This window comes from Martes martes, assembly GCF_963455335.1.
Source record: "Martes martes genome assembly, chromosome: 4".
Taxonomy (NCBI): Eukaryota; Metazoa; Chordata; class Mammalia; order Carnivora; family Mustelidae; genus Martes; species Martes martes.
Window position 1 is genome coordinate 120,865,899 of NC_137891.1, and position 24,814 is coordinate 120,890,712.

The following is a 24,814-nucleotide window of genomic DNA, read 5'->3' on the forward strand; positions in this document are numbered from 1 at the left end:
TGTGTTTTTTTTTAAGACTTTATCTATTTATTTAACAGAGAGATAGATTACAAGTAGGCAGAGAGACATACAGAGAGAGAGGAGGAAGCAGGCTCCCCGCTGTGCAGAGAGCCCGATGTGGGGCTCGATCCCAGGACCCCGAGACCACAACCTGAGCCGAAGGCAGAGGCTTTAACCCACTGAGCCACCCAGGCTTTGTATTTCCCTGAAGCTGAGTGATGTGGAGCACTTTTTCATGTGTTTGTTGTCCATCTGGATGTCTTCTTTGCAGAAATGTCTGTTCCTGTCCTTTGCCCATTTCTTGATTGGATTATTTGTTCTTTGGGTGTTGAGTTTGGTAAGTTCTTTATAGATTTTGGATACTAGCCCTTTATCTGATATGTTGTTTGCAAATATCTTCTCCCATTCTGTCAGTTGTCTTTTGGTTTTGTGGACTGTTTCCTTTGCTGTGCAAAAGCTTTTGATCTTGATGAAGTCCCAGTAGTTCATTTTTGCCCTTGCTTCCCTTACCTTTGGTGATGTTTCTAGGAAGAAGTTGCTGCAGCTGAGGTTGAAGAGGTTGCTGCCTGTGTTCTCCTCAAGGATTTTGATGGATTCCTGTGTCACATTGAGGTCTTTCATCCATTTTGAGTCTATTTTTGTGTGTGGTGTAAGGAAATGGTCCAGTTTCATTTTTCTGCATGTGATTGTCCAATTTTCCCAACACCATTTGTTGAAGAGACTGTCTTCTTTCCATTGGACATTCTTTCCTGCTTTGTCAAAGATTAGTTGACCATAGAGTTGAAGATCTATTTCTGGGCTCTCTATTCTGTTCCATTGATCTATATGTCTGTTTTTGTGCCAGTACTATACTGTCTTGATGCTGGCAGCTTCGTAATAGAGCTTGAAGTCTGGAATTGTGATGCCACCAACTTTGGCTTTCTTTTTCAACATTCCTCTGGCTATTCGAAGTCTTTTCTGGTTCCATATAAATTTTAGGATTATTTGTTCCATTTCTTTGAAAAAAATTGATGGTATTTTGATAGGGATTGCATTAAATGTGTAGATTGCTTTAGGTAGCATAGACATTTTCACAATATTTGTTCTTCCAATACATAAGCATGGAACATTTTTTCATTTCTTTGTGTCTTCCTCAATTTCTTTCATGAGTACTTTATGGTTTTCTGAGTACAAATTCTTTGCCTCTTTGGTTAGGTTTATTCCTAGGTATCTTATGGTTTTGGGTGCAATTATAAATGGGATCAAGTCCTTAAGTTCTCTTTCTTCTGTCTTGTTGGTATATAGAAATGCAACTGATTTCTGTGCATTGATTTTTATATCCTGACATTTTACTGAATTCCTGTACAAGTTCTAGCAGATTTGGAGTGGAGTCTTTTGGGTTTTCCACATAAAGTATCATATCATCTGCAAAGAGTGATAGCTTGGCTTCTTCTTTGCCGATTTGGATTCCTTTAATTTCTTTTTGTTGTCTGATTGCTGAGGCTAGGACTTCTAGTACTATGTTGAATAGCAGTGATGATAATGACATCCCTGCTGTGTTCCTGACCTTAGCAGAAAAGCTCTAAGTTTTTCTCCACTGAGAATGATATTAGCTGTGGGTTTTTCATAGATGGCTTTGATGATATTGAGGTATGTATCCTCTATCCCTACACTTTGAAGAGTTTTGATAAGGGATGCTGTACTTTGTCAAATGGTTTTTCAGCATCTATTGAGAGTATCATATGGTTCTTGTTTTTTCTTTTATCAATGTATTGTATCACTTTGACTGATTTGTGGCTGTTGAACCAACCTTACAGCCCTGGAATAAATCCCACTTGGTCGTGGTGAATAATCCTTTTAATGTACTGTTGGATCCTACTGGCTAGTATTTTGGTGAGAATTTTCGCATCTGTGTTCATGAAGGTTATTGGTCTGTAATTCTCTTTTTTGATGGGGTCTTTGTCTGGTTTTGGGATCAAGGTAATGATGGCTTCGTAAAATGAGTTTGGAAGTTTTCCTTGCATTTCTATTTTTTTGGAACAGTTTCAGAAGAAAAGGTGTTAATTCTTCTTTGAATGTTTGGTAGAATTCCCCTAGGAAGCCGCCTGGCCCTGGGCTCTTGTTTGTTGGGAAACTTTTTTTTTTTTTTTTTAAGATTTTATTTATTCATTTGACAGTCAGAAATCACAAGTAGGCAGAGAAGCAGGCAGAGAGAGAGAGAGGAGGAAGCAGGCTCCCTGCTGAGCAGAGAGCCCAACATGGGGCTTGATCCCAAGACCCCGGGATCATGACCTGAGCCGAAGGCAGAGGCTTCAACCCGCTGAGCCACCCAGGCGCCTCTGTTGGGAAACTTTTGATGACTGCTTCAATCTCCTTACTGGTGATGGGTCTGTTCAGGTTTTCTATTTCTTCCTGGTTCAGTTTTGGTAGTTTATACATCTCTAGGAATGCATCCATTTCTTCCAGATTGACAAATTTGCTGGTGTATAGTTGCTCATAATATGTTCTTATAATTGTTTGTATTTCTTTGGTGTTGATTGTGATCTCTCCTCTCTCATTCATGTTTTTATTTATTTGGGTCCTTTCTCTTTTCTTTTTGATAAGTCTGGCCAGGGGTTTATCAATCTTATTAATTCTTTCAAAGAACTAGCTCCTAGCTCCTAGTTTTGTTGATTTGTTTTATTGTATTTTTTGGTTTCTATTTCATTGATTTCTGCTCTGATCTTTATTATTTCTCTTCTCCTGCTTGGTTTAGGCTTTCTTTGCTGTTCTTTCTCCAGCTCCTTTAGGTGTAGGGTTAGGTTGTGTACTTGAGATCTTTCTTGTTTCTTGAGAAAGGCTTGTATTGCTATATAACTTTCCTCTCAGGACTACCTTTGCTGTGTCCCACAGATTTTGAGCCGTTGTGTTTTCATTATCATTCATTTCCATGAATTTTTTCAATTCTTCTTTAATTTCCTTGTTGATCCATTCATTCTTTTTTTTTTTTTAAAGATTTTATTTATTTATTTGACAGACAGAGGTCACAAGTATTCAGAGAGGCAGGCAGAGAGAGGAGAGAGCAGGCTCTCCGCTCAGCAGAGAGCCCGACGTGGGGCTCGATCCCAGCACCCTGGGATCATGACCCCAGCTGAAGGCAGAGGCCCTAACCCACTGAGCCACCCAGGCACCCCCCATTCATTCTTTAGTAGAATGCTCTTTAGCCTCCACGTATTTGAGTTTTTTCCAACTTTCCTCTTGTGATTGAGAGCATTGTGGTCTGAATATATGCAGGGAATGATCCCAATCTTTCGGTACTGGTTGAGACCTGATTTGTGACCCAGGATGTGATCTATTCTGGAGAATGTTCCATGTGCACTTGAGAAGAATGTGTATTCTGTTGCTTTGGGATGAAATGTTCTGAATATATCTGTGATGTCCATCTGGTCCAGTGTGTCATTTAAGGCTTTTATGTCCTTGTTGATCTTTCGATTAGATGATCTGTCCATTTCAGTGAGGGGGGTGTTAAATCCCCTACTATTATTGTATTATTGTCAATATGCTTCTTTGATATTGTTATTAATTGGTTTATATAGTTGGATGCTCCCATGTTAGGGGCATAGATATTTAAAATTGTTAGATCTTCTTGTTGGACAGACCCTTTGAGTATGATATAATGTCCTTCCTCATCTCTTATTATAGTCTTTGGCTTAAAATCTAATTGATCTGATAGAAGAATTGCCACCCCAGCTTTCTTCTGATGTCCATTAGCATGGTAAATTGTTTTCCACCCCCTCACTTTAAATCTGGAGGTTGCTTTGGGCCTAAAATGAGTTTCTTGTAGATAGCATATTGATGGGTTTTGTTTTTTTATCCATTCTGATACCCTGTGTCTTTTGATTGGGGCATTTAGCCCATTTACATTCAGGGTAACTATTGAGAGATATGAATTTAGTGCCATTGTATTACCTGTATGGTGACTGTTACTGTATATTGTCTCTGTTCCTTTCTGGTCTACTATTTGTAGGCTCTCTCTTTGCTTAGTGGACCCCTTTCAATATTTCCTGTAGAGCTGGTTTGTGTTTACAAATTCTTTTAGTTTTTGTTTGTCCTGGAAGCTTTTTATCTCTCCTATTTTCAATGATAGCCTAGCTGGATATAGTATTCTTGGCTGCATGTTTTTCTTGTTTAGTGCTCTGAATATATCATGCCAGTTCTTTCTGGCCTGCCAGGTCTCTGTGGATAAGTCTGCTGCCAATCTAATATTTTACTGTTGTATGTTACAGACTTATTGTCCTGAGCAGCTTTCAGGATTTTCTCTTTGTCACTAAGACTTGTAAGTTTTACTATTAGATGACAGGGTATGGACCTATTTTTATTGATTTTGAGGGGTGTTCTCTGTGCCTCCTGGATTTTGATGCTTGTTTCCTTTGCCTATTAGGGAAATTCTCTACTATAGCTCCAATATACCTTATTCCCTCTCTCTTTCTTCTTCCTCTGGAATCCCAATTATTCTAATATTGTTTCATCTTATGGTATCACTTATCTCTTGAATTCTCCCCTCATGGTCCAGTAGTTGTTTGTCTCTCTTTACTCAGCTTCTTTATTCTCCATCATTTGGTCCTCTATATCACTCTATATCTCTTCTGCTTCATTTATCCTAGCAGTAAGAGACTTCATTTTTTATTATACCTCATTGGTAGCTTTTTTGATTTTAGCTTGGTTAGATTTTAGTTCTTTCATTTCTCCAGAAAGGGCTTTTATTTCTCCAAACAGCGTTTCTCTAACATCTTCCATGCCTTTTTTGAGCCCAACTAGCACCTTGAGAATCATCATTCTGAACTCTAGATCTGACGTATTACCAATGTCCATATTGAATAGGCCCCTAGCCTTCGGTACTGCCTCTTGTTCTTTTTTTTGTGGTGAGTTTTTCCACCTTGTCATTTTATCCAGATAAGAATATATGAATGAGAGAATAAAATACTAAAAGGGTGGTGAAGATCCCAGAAATTTGGGTGTATTTTGGTCTCTTAGAAGAAACTACGTCCCAAAATTTTAAAGAAAGAAAAACATATATTTTTACAAAAATCAGGGTAAACATGATGAAGGGACAGAATATGATTGTAAAGATGAAAATTTAAAAAAACAATCTAGAAAAAGAATTGATAAGATAAGTTGGTTGGAAAAAGAAAGAAAAAGAAAGTGGAGAGTATTTGCTCAGGCTGGATACTAGAACAAAGCCCTGTGCTAGATTTAGGGTATATTTTGATCTATTAGAAGAAATTGTATCCCAAAATTTTTTAGAAGAAAAAGCCATATATATATATATATATATATATATATATATATATACACACACAAAAAAAGTTAGATACAATGAAGGGTAAAATATGACTATAATAATGGTTTAAAAAGATTTGGTTTTTTAGAAATGTATTGTTAAGATAAACTAGTTAAAAAACGTTAAAAGAAGAAGAGGAAGAGTTAAAAAATTAGAATAAGAAAAAATATAATTAAAAAAATATAATTAACTTTGCAAGACTAAAGAATCATAGAGAAAAAGCCATTAATTCCATGCTTTGCTTTCCCCTCCTCTGTAATTCTCTGTTCTTCTTGATCAGTGAGCTTGGTCTTGGCTGGATATTCTTGCTGATCTTCTGGGGGAGGGGCCTGTTGTAGTGATTCTCAAATGTCTTTGCCCGTTGCGGAATTGTGCTGCCCTTGCCAGGGGCTGGGCAAAGTAATCACCTTGGGTTCGCTCTTGGGAGCTTTTGTTCCCTGAATGCTTTCCGTAGAGCTCTGGAGGACAGGAATGAAAATGGCAGCCTCCTAATCTCTGGCCCAGAGGAGCCGAGAGCTCCAGGCCCCACTCCTCAGTGAGCCCTTGGAGAAAAGCGGTCAATCATGCTTGTCTCCCTGGTCTCTGGCCACGCTCTGAGCTCACCCAGCCTGTGACCGAGCATTTCTTCTCTGGCACACAGCCCTGCTTGGAGTCTCCAAACCCAGCAAGTTCCTGCCACTCTGCTTTCCCAGCGGAGGAAGGTGGGTCTCCCCAGAGTTACCACTTGTGGGGTCCCTGCTCCAAAGGCAGTGGTCTAACTGTGCCTTGGATCATGGTTTAAGGTAACCCTGAGCTGAGAGCTCACTCCTTGGCTCTGTCTCTGTAGTTGGCTTCCCCACTCTAATACCTGTGAGCTCTGCTACATTCAGACACCCCCAATCTTTCAGTGACCCCACAGGACCTGAGGCCACACTCTCCTTGCGAGGGCCCCACCCCTGCTTAGCCTCTAGAGCTTAGCCTCTGGAGCAGGCTTCTAAAAGTTTGGATTTTGTGCTCCACTGCTCCAGCATTTGCCAGGAGCCGGCCCCTCCCACCGTGGTCTATCTTCCTGTTGCTTTGGATTCACTTCTTCACATGTCCTACCTTTCAGAAAGTGGTCAATTTTCTCTTTCTAGAATTGCTGCTCTTCTTCTCTTTGGACCCCTCTTGGGTTTGTAGGTGTTCAGAATGGTTTGATAACTGTCTAGTTGAACTCCTGTGACCTGATGTCATCTCAGTCTCCTACTCCTCCCCAGATGTCAAATTTATCCCTTTTTTTTTGGCATCCATTTGGTATCATAAATTCTCTCCTTTTTTTTTTTTTTTAAAGATTTTTTATTTATTTATTTGACAGAGAGAGATCACAAGTAGGCAGAGAGGCAGGCAGAGAGAGTGAGAGGGAAGTAGGCTCCCTGCTGAGCAGAGAGCCTGATGCGGGACTCGATCCCAGGACCCTGAGATCATGACCTGAGCCGAAGGCAGCAGCCTAACCCACTGAGCCACCCAGGCGCCCCATAAATTTTCTCCTTTAATCAGTCATTATTTTCTACAGTTACATTAACCTTGTATTCTCTGGGTAAATCCAAAATGATCTTTAGGTATTCTTTCTTTATACATATATTCTTGGATTCAATTTTCTACTACTGTATTTAGCACATAGCCCTACAATCTGTGCAGGGTCCTATGGAGAGGGGCGGGAAGCACTGTTTGGAGGGACAACCAAAAGCAACATGATAATTGGGAACAAAGTTTGATTTCCACTTCTTTCTGGGAATAGAGGCTCTAAATGCTCCAAATAGATGTCAAGAACTGGGGGTAAAGGGATTACTATAGGAAAATGAAATTTTATTATTAGTAAACTTCATATTCAGTAGAAAGTTCAGTACATATCCAATCCAAAAATCAAAACAGATCTTATTGTTATAAATCAAGTTTTAATAGCAGTGAAATAAATATTTATAAGTAAACTATTTAATGTTTAGTTTGCTAGTTCTTACATAAAAATCCTCACATAAAAAATAATGAATAAAAAGAAAAGAAAGTCCTAAAAAGACCCCAAAACACCCCTGCAGAAAGATTTTCTACAAGTCCAAGAATGACATTGTCTCTCTCACTTTGATGAAGCCAAGGTTGGTGAGGATGTTCTTTTCCAGTTCTAAGTAACTCTCATAGTCCATTTTCAATTCGGCCTCCAACTGTTCCTTTGACTTCTGATACGTTTTCTGGGGAGAAAAGCCAAATCATCCCAATAATGCATTGATAGTTAGAAATACCAAAGAAAAGAAGGGGCTGTTGTTGAGCAGTTGGCCTAGCCACTGCCCTCTGGGAGCATTTTGCAGGACGGCAGAGGGCAGGAGGGCATCTCTGGCTCTGGGAAGGAGAGGGGTGGCTGGCTCTGAAGGGGAGTGGCAGAGATAGAATGGAAAAGTGTGTGCAGATCTCTGTGGCTTGGGAAGCCTCCTGCCGGAGGAGAAGAGGCCAGATGTCCGTCCTGGCCAGCAACCCTTCTCTAGCAGGGGTCCCTTGAAGGTCTCCTCATGGAGTCTGGTTTTGCAGAATTGGGAGGAAAGAAAGGAAGGAAGAAAGAAAGAAGGAATCCCTTCTTATACCTCTTTTAGACATCCTTTTTCCCCCATGGTTCTTGTCTCCTTGTGTAGCCTGGAGTGTGGATAATTGACTAGAGTTTACAGAATTCCTTTGAATTCCTCCCTCTACTAAGTCCTATTTAGATGGGCTTACAGATCACACAGAAACTGCTACTTTTTCTAGCTTTGGGTTGCCAGCTGAAATTCTAGTTAGAAAAACTCCCATTTCGTGTGCTGTTAGAGCTGTAATCACTATTATTTTTCAGGAAGTGAACTGTATCCAGACTTGATATTTGCAAAGAGGTAAGTGTATAGTTTCCTTCTGATGTGGGGTTGACGCATACAGCCTCATCCCTGGCAATTCCAGGACACTTGTGAAGACCAGCCTTGCTGGATGGCTGTGTGATCTTCCCCTGCCTTCTGTAATCATAATAGTAGATGCTTCCTACCATTTTCTATGTGCCGCTTACTGACTAAGTGCTGGAAATGTTTTAACTCACTTAATCTCCGCTACAGTCCTCTGAGGTTGTTACAGTTTTTCCCATTTTCCCTTTTATCAGCAGTAGCTCATTGGAAGGTATTTCTCACTGATATTAGTTGTTTTTCCTTGGTGACGCTTTCCATGTTCTAAATGTGACAAAGGAGCCATTTTAAATCCATTCACTTATCCCCAATCTAGTTCCAGAGAAAATGTAAGAAGTGGTAGCTCTAGTGTAAAGAGGGTACCATGTCGGGGCACCGGGGTGGCTCAGTTGGTTAAGCATCTGCCGTTGGCCCAGTTCATGATCCTGGGGTTCTGGGATTGAGTCCCATGGTGGACTCCCTGCTCAGCAGGTTGTCTGCTTCTCCTTATGCCCCTTCCCCTGCCTGTGCTCTCTCTCACAAATAAAAAAATTAAAAATCTTAAAAAAAATAAAGAGGGTAATATGTCAAGTGAAATGAGGCTACAGGAAGAAGTTGGAGATGTTCTGGAAACTCAAGTACGTGATACAATTTCAAGATATGATTATTATATTATTCAGGTGTTTTAAAAGTATTTCATATGCAAATTATTTTTGGATATTCCACAAGTCTACTGGCTTCCAACTGATATGGATGATTAGGAAGTGTCGTTGTGGTATTTAAACAGTCACAGTAATCACGGGTAATTGCAGATATATAGAGGAAGTGTGTCAGGTTATCTCCCACCACAGAATTTCAACCAGTGTTTGTGAGTGTACAAAAGAACAGACCAAGGCCAGTTTTTTGTAGCAGGGAAAATGATGAAAAGTTAATTGATTGGTATTCTTTGTACCTTGTCACCATTAAACAATGCTTTTGAAGTGAGGCCTTCTGCTTTTATTACACTAATATGTGTCTATCAATAAGTGATAATGTTAACAGTAAGAATTCCATGTGCTCATGCTCTCACATGAATAACTGTGTTGGAGGAAGTTATATATTTGCCTATAAGGAATCTATAAGTGGGACCAGTGGTGAAATTGCTGGTGACTAAAGGCCTAGGTAGGGAATGCTCAAGAGAGAAGTAGAAACATGGACTGAGGGGACCTCTGCTGAGAGAGAGAGAACAACTGAATTCACAGAATAGCGAAAGGCCCCAATTCCAAAGGGCAAGGGAGGGCCCACAGGGTTCATATCAAGCAGAGGCTGGGAGACAAGAAGGTGAGGGCCTTCAGAACTTTAGGTTCCCTCTGGTAGAAAGGTGTGTCCTCTACCAAATTCTCTATCTCAAAAAAATTTTTTTATAGTTCCCTAATATTATACTATAGTAAAGTTCCTATCCATCTGTCTGCACACTGGTTCCCACCCATTTTAAAGACAAGAACTGAAGCTCAGCAGGGACATGAGCCCTGCTCCAGATCTCGTAGTTAGGAGTGGTTGGTGGAGTTGAACTTTGAGCCCATGTGTCCTGACTCTCTATTCCACTCTTTTTGCACTACCTGCTTTTCTTTAAAAACAATTTTTTTAAAAGCAATTTCTGCAACTACTGTGGAGTTCAAACTCACTTCTCCAAGATCAGGAGTCAGAATCTCTCTGGACTGAGCCATCCAAGTGCCCCTTGTACTACCTGTTTTAAGTTATTATTCACCAGATGCTAAAATTCTGTGCAGTGGAAGATTCCAAGTTTTGAATTGTTGTATCTATGAATGATATTCAGATGCCTTTGTATCTAAAGGACTTTGAAGTTATGGAAAACTTCAGAAAGTTAAGTTGGATAGAATCTACTACATGTCCAATTGATAAGTTGTCACTCATGGTAATCTAGGAAATGAGAGATATGCCCTCTTGGTTGTCATGAGAACAAGAGAAGAATGTGAAAAGCCATAATTTTCCCGTGCAAACTATGGAGTAAGCCAAATATACATATTTCCACTGGGGTTAGAAGAAGGCAACAGCTTTTGTTTCTGAAATTTCACTTACAACTTTTTTCTTCTCAAGTTCCAGCTCCATTTCCTTCTTTTCTTGCTCACGGATTTTCTTGCGTTGCTCTACATATTCCAGATGCTTAACTTCTCTTTCGAAGTAGTGGTTCATGCTTGATACCTGTTAAAATCCCAGGCCTGTGAGAGGGGTGCCCATGTAGAAGCCCCATATTCTTCACAAGGCTCTGGAAGAATTCCTGCTGTTTGTAATTCACTAGCTGGCTTATCTGCTTTGGGGTACCACTTGCAGGCCCACTACCAGGGGAGCTAGGCTCAACGTGGGGGCTACTGTACTAAGGTGCAGGCCCTGCAAACTGGAGGATTCCTTGAAGGGAGTGGGGTTGGAAGGAGAGAGCAGCAAAAAAAAAAAATTATAATTTTATAAAAGAAATACTCAGGGATGGCTTTTCCCGTTTTCCTGCTTCTCACTTTTTTTTTTAATTTCTTTTCAGTGTAACAGTATGCATTGTTTTTGCACCACACCCAGTGCTCCATGCAATACATGCCCTCCCCAATACCCACCACCTGGTTCCCCCAGCCTCCCACCCTTGCTGCTGACTTCTAAGCCTGAGGAAAGTATCATATCATCAACCAGACTTGGAAAACCCAGACGAGAAGATCAGTGTAAACCCTAGAGGGACAGGAAGGGGAGCTGAGCTCCCTGGAGGACTTTGTGTGTGCACAGAAGAACAGAAGCAGCGAAGTCAGCAGAGACCTTGGGCAAAGCGGTCAGGGGATGGAAACCTTTCTGCTTGCCATAAGTAGGCTAACATTGGGACTTGTGGTGGATTGAAATCTATATATTTAATGTCGGTTGTGTATATATTTACATATTTCTATTCACTGATTTTCTTTTTATCACCTTATTATTAACATTACCTGAAACCTGTAGGTGGTGCCCATGGAAAGGCAGAATATTGCCCACCCCCCGCCCCGGCCATCTGCCTACAGTCCACCAAGTTGGGGGAAGATGGGGTGGAGGTGGGCAATGGAGAGATGTATCAAAATGTCATCTGGGCTTCTGGGAAGGGCATCACTGAGTCACGGAGTCCCGTGCTTTGGTTACAATCTGAAAATAACATCTTATGAATCCCTAAATCCATTCTCTTCTGACTCTGGGCTTCATTTACTCGCTCGCTGTCTCTCTCAGCACATTTGTTTTTCTGTGGTTTCAAGTTACTTCACTCATAAAACAGAAATACATTCCTTATTTGGGATTGTAGGATTCTTTTGTTTTCTTACAGAGCAAAAATGCTGTCATTTCTGAACGCACTTTTAAAACACGCCTCAGCAATTTCTGGTCACATAAATTCTCAGAGCCAAAAGGTACTGACCTCATTGGTGGAAGGGTGACTTAATGTCCAAGGAATTTCCAATATATGCAGTGTTCCATAATAATCACCTATGGCTATAAATTGCTGCTTAGCTGAAAGATCCAAAAAATGGGGGGGGGGGTGGAAACAGAAAGTCACCCTGGAGGTTAAACATGAAATGTGGCTTTTCTTCTTCTCCCAAAAGACCTGCTGTGGTTATGATAATCTTGGCATCTTCATCAGACATTCATGACTGATGACAATATTAGCTAATATATAAAAATCATTTTTTTCCAGTTGCTGAAATGAAAGCTGAAACCCTGAGCCTTGTCAGCCACCCTGCCCAGCTCAAATCTTGTCTTCTTGGTGCACACATAAGGAGTGTGGCTCCTAGCTGAGGTTGACCATCTGTGTGGCTGGGCTGCTGGGTAGATTGGAGAAGAATGGGGGGATAGCACAGGGAAAGATTTTCAAAGAAAAATCATGAAGCCAGTTTTCACCAAAGACTCAATAAGGGCTGAAGGATACCGTCATCCAGATGAATTTCACAGACACATCCAGAACCAGGTTTCTTATTATAAAAACAGATCGTTTCTTTTGATCATTGAAAATGGATATAAAACACAAATGTGTTTAAGAATTTTCATTTTCTAGCTTATCATATGTTTTTTTTCTTTTTCTCATTTTCAGAAGGCTTAGTTTAAATTGTTAAATCTAAATTAAATTGTTAAACCTAGACTCATAATCCCTGTATACAAAAGCAATGTTTCATAGCAAAGATGGAAAAACTCACATTTGGTGACCCATAAGTTTAAGTGATAGCCAGACTGACACTCTAGAAATTCTGAAGACTGAATTTCTAAACATAATGTTTCTGAGACAAAAGGATAGAAAGACAATTTTATGCCTGCATGCCTTTGGAAACAACAGCAAACTTCTTTTAAAAGAGGCAAATATCCTGGGTTTACATAGGAAGTAGTACTTGGGTAAAACAGAAAAATTGGGATGAAGGATATAAATTACTTTTCCAAGGACTACATCCTTGAATTTCTGCTTGTTTTGTTTTATGTTGTTTTTTCCTCATAATTTGTTCAAAAGTTAAAAGTTTCAATTGATAAATGACTCCAGAGAGTAATTTGATCTCATGAAAAGAATTGCTTGACACTGTCCAGGGAAAAACCACAAAAATGATAAAATATTGAAAATTTGTGACATAATGAAAAATTAAAGATACAAGAATTACTCTATTTGGGAAAGAAGCAGCAAAAGGTACCAAAGATTTGGGGATCACCCTCTCTGACTTGGAGAAGATAAGAAGGGTGCTTTTCATTGTGTAGTTTGTTCAAAATCAGCCTCTTCTTGTCATACTAATTATGCCTCAGAAATAATTGTCGATAAAGAAAATGAGAGAAACTCAAGTTGTACCCAAAGTTTGCATGCAAGAAGGAAGGGAAGAGAAAGGATGGGATAGGATGGGCAAAACTTGAGGAAAAAAATATTGGAGACTTTTCTTCAAAATTTCTTAAAAAAAAAAAAAGACCAGATGAATGTCAAAATGTGCCTGAGTTACCCCCCCGCCCCGCCAAAATAAAATAACTTATGTCAGTTAATTAGAATTAACACACCAGAAAAGGTCCAGGGTTTGATGTAGGTGATCATAGTTATGCAGATGCTTTGTGACAGGGCTGGCTCATGAGTTTTCTCCAGAAGGTCCCAGATGTCGACGTATCCATCTTCTCGGCCAATGTAGAAAACTCCAGGCCTTGTCAGGGACCAGTGTCCTGCGGTGTACCTTTTTGGTGCACAGGATGACTGAAGGAGGGGTCCAATCTTTAAACAAATTGTTAAAAGGACACATGAAAACTTTTGTTATTACCTGAGGTGGATTCACAATGATTTCCTTCAAGTACAACTCAGATGGCTATGATCATGGACCAGCACAATATGCCCACTCTGAAGTCTTAATTCTTTTTCTTGTAGGATTTTATTTAATGCCAACTCTTTTCTTTCCTGTGTGTGTGTGTGTGTGTGTTTATAACCCTTTCCCCTTATTTTAGTTGCTGAAAAGATTAGACTTTCTAGTTGAGCTGGAGATTGGTAGATGTTAGATAAGCAAAGTTTAAAAGGAAATTCTACCCATACTTTCATTTTTTTGTCAGGTGTCTATTTCCCATGGAGATAACTCTAGCAGCCAAGAAAAAAGGAAATAAAAAGTCAGTTCCAGCTGTGAGCTGCATGCAATGGCTTGTAAATATTGTTTGGAAGAGAGTTTAGACCAGCAAAGCATTACAAGATCAGCTTCTCTTTTCTTTACCATGGGGGTAATTTGCCCTCTTTGGGAGGTGTTTTTTGTTTTCTTTTGTGTGTGTATGTGTGCCTGAATTTACTTTTTTAATTATTTTTTAAATTAACATATAATGTATTATTTGCACCAGGGGTACAGGTCTGTGAATCGTCAGGCTTACACACTTCACAAAATGTGCTCTCTTCTTACTGTCATGCCCTACCTGACAAGCAGGTGTACTCATTTATCTACTTACAGCTGCAGAGACTAAACTAAACCATGGAGCTATTTCCTGCCCTCTGAGACATGCATGAGAAACTTCCCTGTGGGGAATGAAGAATATCTCAGATTCATGGACTCCTTATCCTGTTCTTGCACACCTTGCCCAGCTCCTTCCATTTCTGTGGATAACCAGGTTCTTGGTCTCTGAGTAGTCTACGGACAATCTTGCCTAATTTTATTTTTCTTTAAGAACAAAACTGGTACCTATTCACTCTAAAAAAAAAATTGGACATACTGAAGTACATCGGTATAAAGTAGAAGTCCTTTTGTGGATGGACACTTTAAGTAGTTTCCAATTGTTTCAATGGCAAACTTGTACATAAATTCACACAAGTATTTATGTAAGTTAGAGTCCCAGAAGTGAAAGTGTTAAAGTGTATGTATATATACATTTTTCAGTGTATATATACAATGTATATATACATTATATATATAACATATACACAATATATATACAATGTATATATACAATTTTATCATTTTATTTAAAGAATTATACATTCTTTATTGAAGAATATATGTATATTTTTATTCATTTTATTCAAAGAATATATATTCATATAAATGTTATATATACAAATACACATATTACTTTTATAATATACACATTACTTTTTCAAAGAATGTATGACAGATATGAAATAGATATATATTTCAGATTTTGATAATCTTAAATTGCACACCAAAGGGACCTGTCATGCTGATTTTCCCCCACCCTTGCTTCACTGGATTTTATCAGTCTTTCCAGTTTTGGGCAGTTTAGCTTCTATTTGCCTGGAACCAGGTCTTCTCCTAATCCTGACTGCCAGAGTCCTGCCGCCGCCTAACTGTGGCCCATGTCTCTCTCTGGTCTCTTGGCAATGGACCCCGTAGCTTTCTTACTCCCACTTTCTGAAGCTGCAGACATATTCCTGGTGCAGAAGCAAAGGTGACAGACCCAGAGCTTCTCCTTGGGCTTCACAGTAAAACCTATCGTGTATTTTAAGGGAAGGAAAAAACATAAAGCAAATCAACTCCCACGAGACAGATTTTAAAGAAAAGACTGTTAGGTGTTAGAGAGCAAGAGACTTGTAAATACTGTTTCCTTCCCTCAGGGAAGAAAGGCAAATGGTTGTGTTTTCAAAAGGCATACAGTCTGCTGGCAAGCTGGAACCCAAGCCATCTGTTCTAATTTCTCTAAAAAGTGTCCCGAAGGCACTGTTATGTCAGAACAGGCTGTTGTTCCCATTGTCTTCCTCAGTAACAAAGGACCACACACCCACTCCTCCATTTTTCAGGCAACTCACCATAACACCTTCTTTCCAGATGGCCACGTTCCATCCCCCAATGGTGAGGATAATGTCCTTGTAAAAAGGTGACCTCTGAACGGTGTGGACGGCTCCATCATGGACAGTGTAGAGGCTCACTGGCTTCTTTGCTGTTGGGATGGAAAAGGCCATTTCATCTTTAATAATAGTGTTTATATTCCTACACGAAGAATGGGCAGAATTCCAGTGGATGGATGGGTCATGATTAATGGGATCCAAGCGTAGACAACAAGAGGTCAGTTGGGGTAAATGAATCTGTCAAGGGACAGCTCTTCCTCTTTTTATGGAAAGTCCAGGGACTTTCCGTCAAGGTCAAGGCTGTTTTTCTAGCTCAAAGGAATACTTCATGTTCTTATTCATTTACTCATTCATTAACTCACTTGGTCAAAAAATATTTGTGGACTGCCTATAAGTGTCTATAGGTACTATAGATGTCTGGGTAAACATTGGTTAATAAATGAACATGATGCTGCCCCCATGGAGCTTACAGTCTAATGGGAAAGAGAGATACCTGATAAACAATCCAATATCCAATAAACAAATCCCAAAGTACGTAATAAAACATGTTAAAAGTGTTATGGTGGGAAAAATTACAAGAAAGAGTAACAAGGGATGTCCATAATTTAGACCGAATGGTCAGAAAAGGCTTCTCTGAAGATGAGACATTTAGTTCTAAGTAGCACTTTGGTGTGGGAAGATTTTAATGTGGAGAAGTATTTCACACAGAGGGAACAATACAAATCAAAGTCCTGGGGAGAGAAGTGCTTAGTGCCTTTATAAATTTGAGGAAGGCAATAAGACCGAAGTCTGGTAATCCCAGCATGAGACATATGAAACAGATGGGGACCAGGAGGGCCCAGACCACACAGGGACTTATAGGAAAGGAGTTTAGATTATATTCTCCACATGAGATGTTTCAATGAGTCCTTTAGTCCAGAAGACAATCTGACTGATTTCTAAAGATTCTCTGGCTGCTGTGAAGAGAACAAATTAGAGAGAGGTAAAAGGAAAGAGGAGACACCCTAGGAGGTAGTTCTGGTAAGAGAGCATGGTAGCTGGGTTGAAGGTACAATGGACAAAAGTAGATGATCATGAAATATTTGCAAGCTGGAATTGACAAAACTTACAGATGGCTTGAATAGGAAGGTTGAGAATGATAGGTTTCTGGTAGGACCAGCTGACTCCATGGAGTTTCCATTTATTGCAACTGGAGTCAGGTTTGGATGTTAAGATCAAGAGTTCTCTTTAGTCTCTGCTCCAGCCTGTGGGTCCTCCTTTCCCTTAGGCTGTCTACTTCACCATTGTTTGGGTCTCCTCTACCCCAGACCTGGCTGCTCCCTATTCTTTGCTGCCCACGCCCACCTCAGGGATGGCCATAAAGAAAATATCTGGCTACCTATGTCCAAACCATGAACTTACTGTGAATCCCATCATTTTGATAGCTATGAAAAGCTGGATTTTTTTCCCTCTCAGCACCCCAATGAGATATTAAGCAGAAAAAATCCACTTATATGAGGTATCTACAGTAATCACATTCAGAGAGATAGAAAGTAAATAGTGGTTGCCAGATGCTGAGAGTAGAGGGGAATAGGGAGCTAGTGTTTAATGGGTACAGAGTTTCAGTTTTGCAAAATGGAAACAGTCTTGGAGATAGGTTTCATGACAATGTGAATGTACTTAAAAATGGTTAAGATGGTACATTTCACATTTATGTATATTTTATCACAATTTAAAAATTTTATATAAAGTAAAAATAAACCAAAAATTTAAATGTAGCTTTCCTGGATTAAAAAAGAAAAAAAAGACTAATTTTCCTCCAACCGAAGTCATATCCTGAAGATAGCATAGGAGACTTATGTCTAAGGCCATCTTGAAACAATCTGGAAGATTCCTGGGAAGTCAGGAAAGCCCTGGAAGCCAGCAGCTTTCTTCTTGTTACCACTGTTGTTTCTCAGAGCCTGGTTTTCCCTTTCTATAGTGGAACTTCCCTAGACACTACCTCACTCTGGTGAGCAGGGCCATCCATGAGTCTGGAAGCGCTCTGCAGAATGGAATGATTACCAGTGATAGCAAGATCAACAACCACCAAGATTTATCCTTTAACATATTAGATGTTCTCAGCCCATATCTTTTCCTTCCTTATGTCCTTTTAAGGACCTTTAGTTCCATCTAGCAATGGATAGAGCTGTCCTTAAGTTATTAAATGGAGTAGCAGAGGCCCCAGGCCAAGTTGCTATGAGAAAGTTACAATAAACAAGTAGTTTCCAGAATCATTATCTAATGGAGGATTCAGTATACTGGTGTGATTAAGAGTGCAGATGGCCTAGGTTCAAACCCTGGTGATGCTGGTAGCTACCCCTTAGGGTTGCTGCGAGGATTAAATGAGCTAATCCATGGAAAGTACTTGGAAGAGTGCATGCTGCATGGCATCTGCTGATCTGTGAGCAGAATACATGAAATAATTATGTCAGTTGTTATCATTCAACTCTCATTTCTTGGCTTGTCACGTAGATCATCTGGAAATTTTGATTGATTTAGCCTTCTTTATCACATGGATCTCATTCAGGGTACTGTCTTTCCCAAGCTTTTTCCTAGAAGGAGGAAATTCTCCTTCCTGCCTTATTGTCAATAAGCACATGGGGTCTCTAGGAAATCAAGAAGGATTGTGTCCCAGTAATTGCCTCATCTTGACTCAGGTACACTCCATGGTGTTGATGAAAAACATCAGACCAGTAGCTCTCAAGGAAAACATTGCCAGTTCACGGATGTAATTAGGATAAGCAGTGCACAGTTTAGAGGGTCTAAACATCGACTTTCTCTGAGCTTCAGGCATTATCCAATGGGAATAACAGTATTGTTTGGCTTTCCATGTTGCAAAATGCTTGACTGATGATTTTTTTTTTTGACTGATGATTTTAAAGTATTTTAAATTGTTATGAAGATTTCAAAGTATCCTTTTAGTAAGTCGTTATAGGTATTTCCTTTTTTTTTTTTTTTTTTTGCAATGAACCAAATGCCAAGAAAATAAAAGCAACACTTCTTCTTTTCCAACCTACACCCCATTTGTCACAGAATCCTGGCAGGTTGACTGCTAAGTCTCTCTCTTATTTCCTCTGCTATACATCCCTGTCACCATGCCTACACTGAGTCCTCTCCATCCCTCATCTAGATTCTTGCAAATGGTCATCCTACTTCCATTGTAAGTCCCACCAATAAATTAATCCAGCCCCTGCTCTCGTGCCAGAGTGATATTCTGATTATACTGGTGGCACTAAGAAAAGGTTCAAAGCTTAGCAAGCACTCGAGACTCTTAGCCATTTGGACCCAATTGTCTTCCAGGCACCCTGGCACCTTCCTGCTGCCCTCTCTATTGCTATACTTTAGCTAGAAGAGCTCCCTGTTTCTTAATCGTCCACTGCTCTTTTGGGTTTCCATGTTTTTGCATTTATTATTCCTTCTATCTGGCATGTCTTTCTCCAACTGGATATTGCAATCTGCCCTTCAACACCAAGATCAACTGTATCTCTCTTCAGTAGGGCCTTTTCTTAATAACTCGAGAGAGTTGGTCCCTTCCTGGTTTCCTATGTCACTTTGTGTATACGTCTAGCCATAGCACTGACAGTGTAATGTCCTCATTTGTTCATGTGTTAGACTTTTCTAATAGATCACAGAAATCCTTTGGGGGAGGATAATATCTTGTTCATCTTTATATCCCTAGTGCCTGGCACAGAATAGATTCTTAATAATGATTTGATGAATGAATGAAAGTAAGAAAGAATAAGGGTCGTCTTGGTGGCTCAGTCAGTTAAGCATCCAACTCTTGATTTCGGCTCAGGTCATGATCTCGGCCCGTGAGCTACGCGTGGGGCCTGCTTAAGATTCTCTCCCTTTCCTTCTGTCTCTCTCCACCCCCTGCTCAATCTCTCTTGCTCTCTCTCTCTCTCTCTCTCTCTCTCTCAAAAAAATAAATAAATAAATAAATAAAATAGAAAGAAAGAAAGAACAAACATTAGTGAATTTCAATCATAAAGCTCTTGATTTTTAAGTTTATTATCATTGGTCATTCTACAAATGGAATAAATTTTAAAATAAATAACTAAACCTGTTTGTCAGGGTCTGCTTCAAAAGCAGTTTAAGAAGCTGGCACCATGGTAAGGCCCCAAGAACATCTCTGAGACAAGGAAGAACTAGTGTAAGCAAGAAGAGGCATCAGGGTCTCAACTTGTGTCCCAGCAGTACAGTGGAGACAGCTGCCAGGTGCATGCAGTCCATGCACAATTATTACTCATGAATTATCGAATAAACAGACACATGAATAAACATAAAAGTAGCTGAATGTAATTCATTATATCCAATATATAATTTGAGTTCCAGTTTAAATCCTGGAATTTAAAATGAGTGGAAAGTAGAAAATCAGTCTCAGTTCTGCAAGCACTTGACCTTACTTTGAGTCACATCTAATTCTCTCTCGATGCCCTCCTCTTAGCAATAACACACATTTGGGTTTCTGGTCAGAGGCTCTATGTCAAAAAACTAGGAGTGCTTTCATTTCCGGATTAATATGGCTACCCTGGAGGCAATGCCCAGAAAGCAAACCTTCCCGGGCCTAAGGCAGACTCCAGTCTGCAGAGCCAGACTCAGTAGATAGAAGTGGAGGGGGTGAGGTTTGAGGCAGATACCTGAGACCCAGCAGCAGTCTCCTGCAGGCTGTATCTCTGACCTCTGACCCCGATCAGTCAATCCCATGCCCGCTTGTCCTAAGATCAGCTCCCCTTCTGCCGACCTAGCCTGGCCGCTCCACCTCACTGCTCCACGGAGTGCTAGCTGTCCTGGCAGTGGCCTCTTCCTGTGCTTACCATCGTTCCGCATTGTAAAATGTGGCTCAAATACATTTTCATGCCATGATCAAATCCAAAGCTTGAGAGTAAGCAGCTGTAATCATAGTGAACCTCAGGGCTCCAAGCTTTGACAGGGAGCTTAGCTTGTTAGGAAGCCTGAACTCTTGATTCCTGCTCCCAGCCAGGTGTTGTCCCCACACCTCTGCTCAGCTGCCCAGAGTCTGGACACCAGTGCCAGCCCGAGAGGAGGGTCCTGTAGTTACTTCTCCATACTGTTCTGACGTCATCAAGGTCATTGTAAATTTACTTTATAATTCGTATTAATATTTTTCATTTAGCTGAATTACCAAATTGTGGAATTATGAAACACATTTTTTAAAATTTAATTGTCCAACTATCTTAGTCTTTTAAGCATCAGTAGATCAGTACTCCTCAAATCGGGGGTGGAGGTAGAAAACAAATCACCAGGTGAATCTTACTGAAAATCCGTATTCCCATATTCAGCAGGTCCAAGGTTCTGCATTTCTTTCTTTTTTTTTTTTTAAGATTTTATTTATTTATTTGACAGACAGAGATCACAAGTAGGCAGAGAGGCAGGCAGAGAGAGAGGGGGAAACAGGCTCTCCGCTAAGCAGAGACCCCAGGACCCTGGGATCATGACCTGAACCGAAGGCAGAGGCTTAACCCACTGAACCACCCAGGCGCTCCAGGTTCTGCATTTCTAACGGACTCCCAAGTGCTATTGTTTGAGGCCCTCACTTTGAGTAAGTGCAGAGACAGGACTTTGGTGCCTTCCCTCCATCAGCAAGGCCGGGGTTACTCAGCACTTAGTAAAAAGGATTAACTAAGGTACACCTGGGTAGCTCAGTTGTTTAAGTGTCTGTGGCTCAGTTCATGCTCTCAGAGTCCTGGGATCAAGTCCCATGTCAGGCTCCCTCAGGACTCCTCCCTGCTCGGTGGGGGAGTCTGCTTCTGTCTCTCCTCTGCTCCCGCCCCACTTCTCATTCTCCTCTTTCTCTCTCAAGTAGGTAAAATCTTTAAAAAAAAAAAAAAAAGGAATAACTTACTCATAACAGAGCAATCATCAAAACTTACTCATCAATCGGCCAGTTTCAGGGTCTCTTTCCATTTTCCAATCTGTGTATATCACTCCACCTTCCTAAAAATATTACAGGTTTCTGATGAGTACAATGACAGCTTAAGGGACTAAAGACCTCATATGTGTGTACTAAGACTGACTATAACCCAAACAAGCACAAAGCAACAGGTTAACTCTGTCAAATGAGTTGATAGAGTGGTGGGGAGGGAGGAGGCAGGGAAGGCTCAAAATGATTACTTGATTTTATATTGAACAAGAAAATGAATTTGTTGAATTTTTATGTACACATAGTAATGTGGAAAATACAGGCATTTATGGAGATAATCTATGTACACAAGTTCCAACTGCTGGGTTCCTAAATTTTTTGTTAATAGGAAATTGTCCCAATGGACTAAAAGCTCCAGGAAAGGAACCCATCCTACTTCTTCAGTGATTTGTTCTCAGCATGATACGAAGTCAGTACTTAAAAATATTTGTGGAGTGAGAGAGAAAAGGGGAATGTAAATTGATAATATGGTAGCATTTCTTTTAAAGTTGAGAACAGGAAACCAAGTTCCATTTAAGTAACATAACTAGTAATATATATTCCCCCTCTTCTTATGGCCATTGTAAGGAGAGGGGAAGGCAGCGGGACCTGCTGTGAACAGACAATCATATTAAAAAATGGGCAGAAGATATGAACAGACACTTCTCCAATGAAGACATACAAATGGCTACCAGACACATGAAAAAATGTTCATCATCACTAGCCATCAGGGAGATTCAAATTAAAACCACATTGAGATACCACCTTATACCAGTTAGAATGGCCAAAATTAGCAAGACAGGAAACGTGTGTTGGAGAGGATGTGGAGAAAGGGGAACCCTCTTACACTGTTGGTGGGAATGCAAGTTGGTGCAGCCACTTTGGAGAACAGTGTGGAGATTCCTCAAGAAATTAAAAATAGAGCTTCCCTATGACCCTGCAATTGCACTACTGGGTATTTTCCCCAAAGATACAGATGTAGTGAAAAGAAGGGCCATCTGTATCCCAATGTTTATAGCAATGGCCACGGTCGCCAAACTGTGGAAAGAACCAAGATGCCCTTCAACGGATGAATGGATAAGGAAGATGTGGTCCATATACACTATGGAGTATTATGCCTCCATCAAAAAGGACAAATACCCAACTTTTGTAGCAACATGGACAGGACTGGAAGAGATTATGCTGAGTGAAATAAGTCAAGCAGAGAGAGTCAAGTATCATATGGTTTCACTTATTTGTGGAGCATAACAAATAACATGGAGGACAAGGGTAGATGGAGAGGAGAAGGGAGTTGAGGGAAATTGGAAGGGGAGGTGAACCATGAGAGACTATGGACTCTGAAAAACAACCTGAGGGTTTTGAAGGGGCGGGGGGGGGGTGGGAGGTCGGAGGAACCAGGTGGTGGGTATTAGGGAGGGCACGGATTGCATGGAGCACTGGGTGTGGTGAAAAAACAATGAATACTGTTACGTTGAAAAGAAATAAAAAATTAAAAAAAAAAAAGGCAGAAGCAGCCACACAGAGGGAAAAGACTCAGAACCCGTGAACAGCAGAGGTAGGAGAGGTTTAGAGAAAACCTTTGGACCCACGACCCATCTAATAGAGGGAACACAGAGACTCGGAGAGGCTAAATGAGTTCTTCAGAGTCACCCAGATGCTGACTCCTAATTCCAGTGTTTTTCTCTCTGGGTAATAAAAGGAAAACACAGAGGAGGGTGTATAAAAAGAGGAGTTGGGAGGCCTGGGAGGATGGCTTAGGATGTGTAGGCAAGGGAGAGGCCAAGGGAACACATCTGGCCGGCGCCCACTCATTCACTCATCTGTGCTTTTATTCATGAACACACGGAGCAAATGAGGACTGTGTTTGGTGTTGGAAATTCAGAGTCGGAGGTCAAGCCCTCCCTCCACTCTCCACTCATGTGCCCAGAGTCTCGGAGGGAGCAGACAGACCGGCCCGCATTCAGTGCTCACACCTTGCCTTTGGCCGTGGCACCTCACCCGCCCTTATCACTTAGTGAGCACACTGTGTTTGCCTCCGTGTTAGGAACTATCTGCATGTGACCCAGACTCCACCAGAGTCCCGTGAGAGTCACTAATATCTCCTGGGTCCCACAACAGATACGTGCAACACCAAACAGAACCAAGTCAAAGAGAAGCAGCTTGAACCAGGTTCATAAAGACTGTTGAGTGCCCATCCTATCAGCAGCCGCCTAGCTGGGAACCTTCCCGACCGTCTCCATCCGGTTACCCCATCCTCAGAATTCTCTTCTTCCTCCCCTGTGCTGACATTCTTGGCCCCACTGCTCATGCCCTCTTCATCTCTGGGTTGGCCCACTTGAAACCACTGCCTGCCTGGCCTGTCCGCCTTCCTGGCTCCACTCCCTCCCGCTTCAGCCCTGCACTAGCCAGTCTAGAACCCAGAGAGGTCTCCCTTATTCTCTCTAACCAAAGGAGATGGATCAACCATGTCAGGTGTTGGTAGAAGAGCATTCCACTGGAATGTCAGCCCATGGTGGGGGGATTTTGTCTATGTTCCCTGGGCCAAACAGTACCTGGCATACAGTACATGCTCAGTAAATACCTGTTGAATGATGGATGAAATTAACTCTAAGGAGGGTAAGGGCTCAAACAGCAGGAAAGAGTTTGGGGTAGAAAAAGAAAGACAAAAATCAGAGTAGCTAGAAGGAGAGAGGGAGATTGGGGCAGATAGGGATGGAGAGATAAGAAAGAGCCAAATTATGCAGAATCTTTTAGGCCACAATATGGAGTCTGGATTTTATTCATGTATGACTGAGTTGTCACTGAAGAGTTTAAGCACAAGGTGTCATACTTTAATTTCTCTTTTAAGATCTTGTGATCATTCATCTTTCTAAATCGGTCACATCCTGGCTTTAAAAACTCTGGTGTGACAGAAACAAATAATATATGATTCTACTTACATGAGGTACCTAGAATAGTCAAATTTACAGAGACAGAAGGTAGAATGATGGTTGCCATGGGCTGAGGGAAGGAGGGAATGGTGAGTTATTGTTTTAATGGGTACAGAACTTCAGTTTGGTATGATGAAAACGTTCTGGAGATAAGATGGCTGGGAATGTTGCTCAACCACATGGCTGTATCTAATAGCATTGGATTATACACTTCAAATTTGTTAAGAACATAACTTGTTATTTATATTTTTCCAGAATTAAAAAAATATATTAGAAGCCTTAGTTGTAAAAAATTAAAAGCCCGTTATAAAACAAGTATCTGTTTGGTCAGTGCCTCATTGCTTACCAAATGTATTTCACATTCCCTAACATGGCAGAAAAGGCCCTTTGGTTGGATCCCAATCCGGCATTGAAGGTACAGCGTTCCCTCTTGCACAAATGATTCCACTA

At 40.7% G+C, this 24,814-nt stretch overlaps 1 protein-coding gene across 1 annotated transcript in view; it reads right to left on the reverse strand.

Annotated features, from left to right (window-relative positions):
* Positions 1 to 7,359: 7,359 nt before the first annotated feature.
* The window catches only part of DNAI3 (dynein axonemal intermediate chain 3), a gene marked incomplete at both ends in the record, with an annotated part of 62,364 nt that continues 44,909 nt past the window's right edge, over positions 7,360 to 24,814 (reverse strand). The window contains 6 exons of the mRNA XM_080802107.1: positions 7,360 to 7,500; positions 10,285 to 10,407; positions 11,621 to 11,712; positions 13,225 to 13,429; positions 15,452 to 15,582; positions 21,406 to 21,469. Coding sequence (XP_080658233.1) covers positions 7,360 to 7,500; positions 10,285 to 10,407; positions 11,621 to 11,712; positions 13,225 to 13,429; positions 15,452 to 15,582; positions 21,406 to 21,469 — 756 coding nt within the window. The remainder of the gene's footprint in view (positions 7,501 to 10,284; positions 10,408 to 11,620; positions 11,713 to 13,224; positions 13,430 to 15,451; positions 15,583 to 21,405; positions 21,470 to 24,814) is intronic.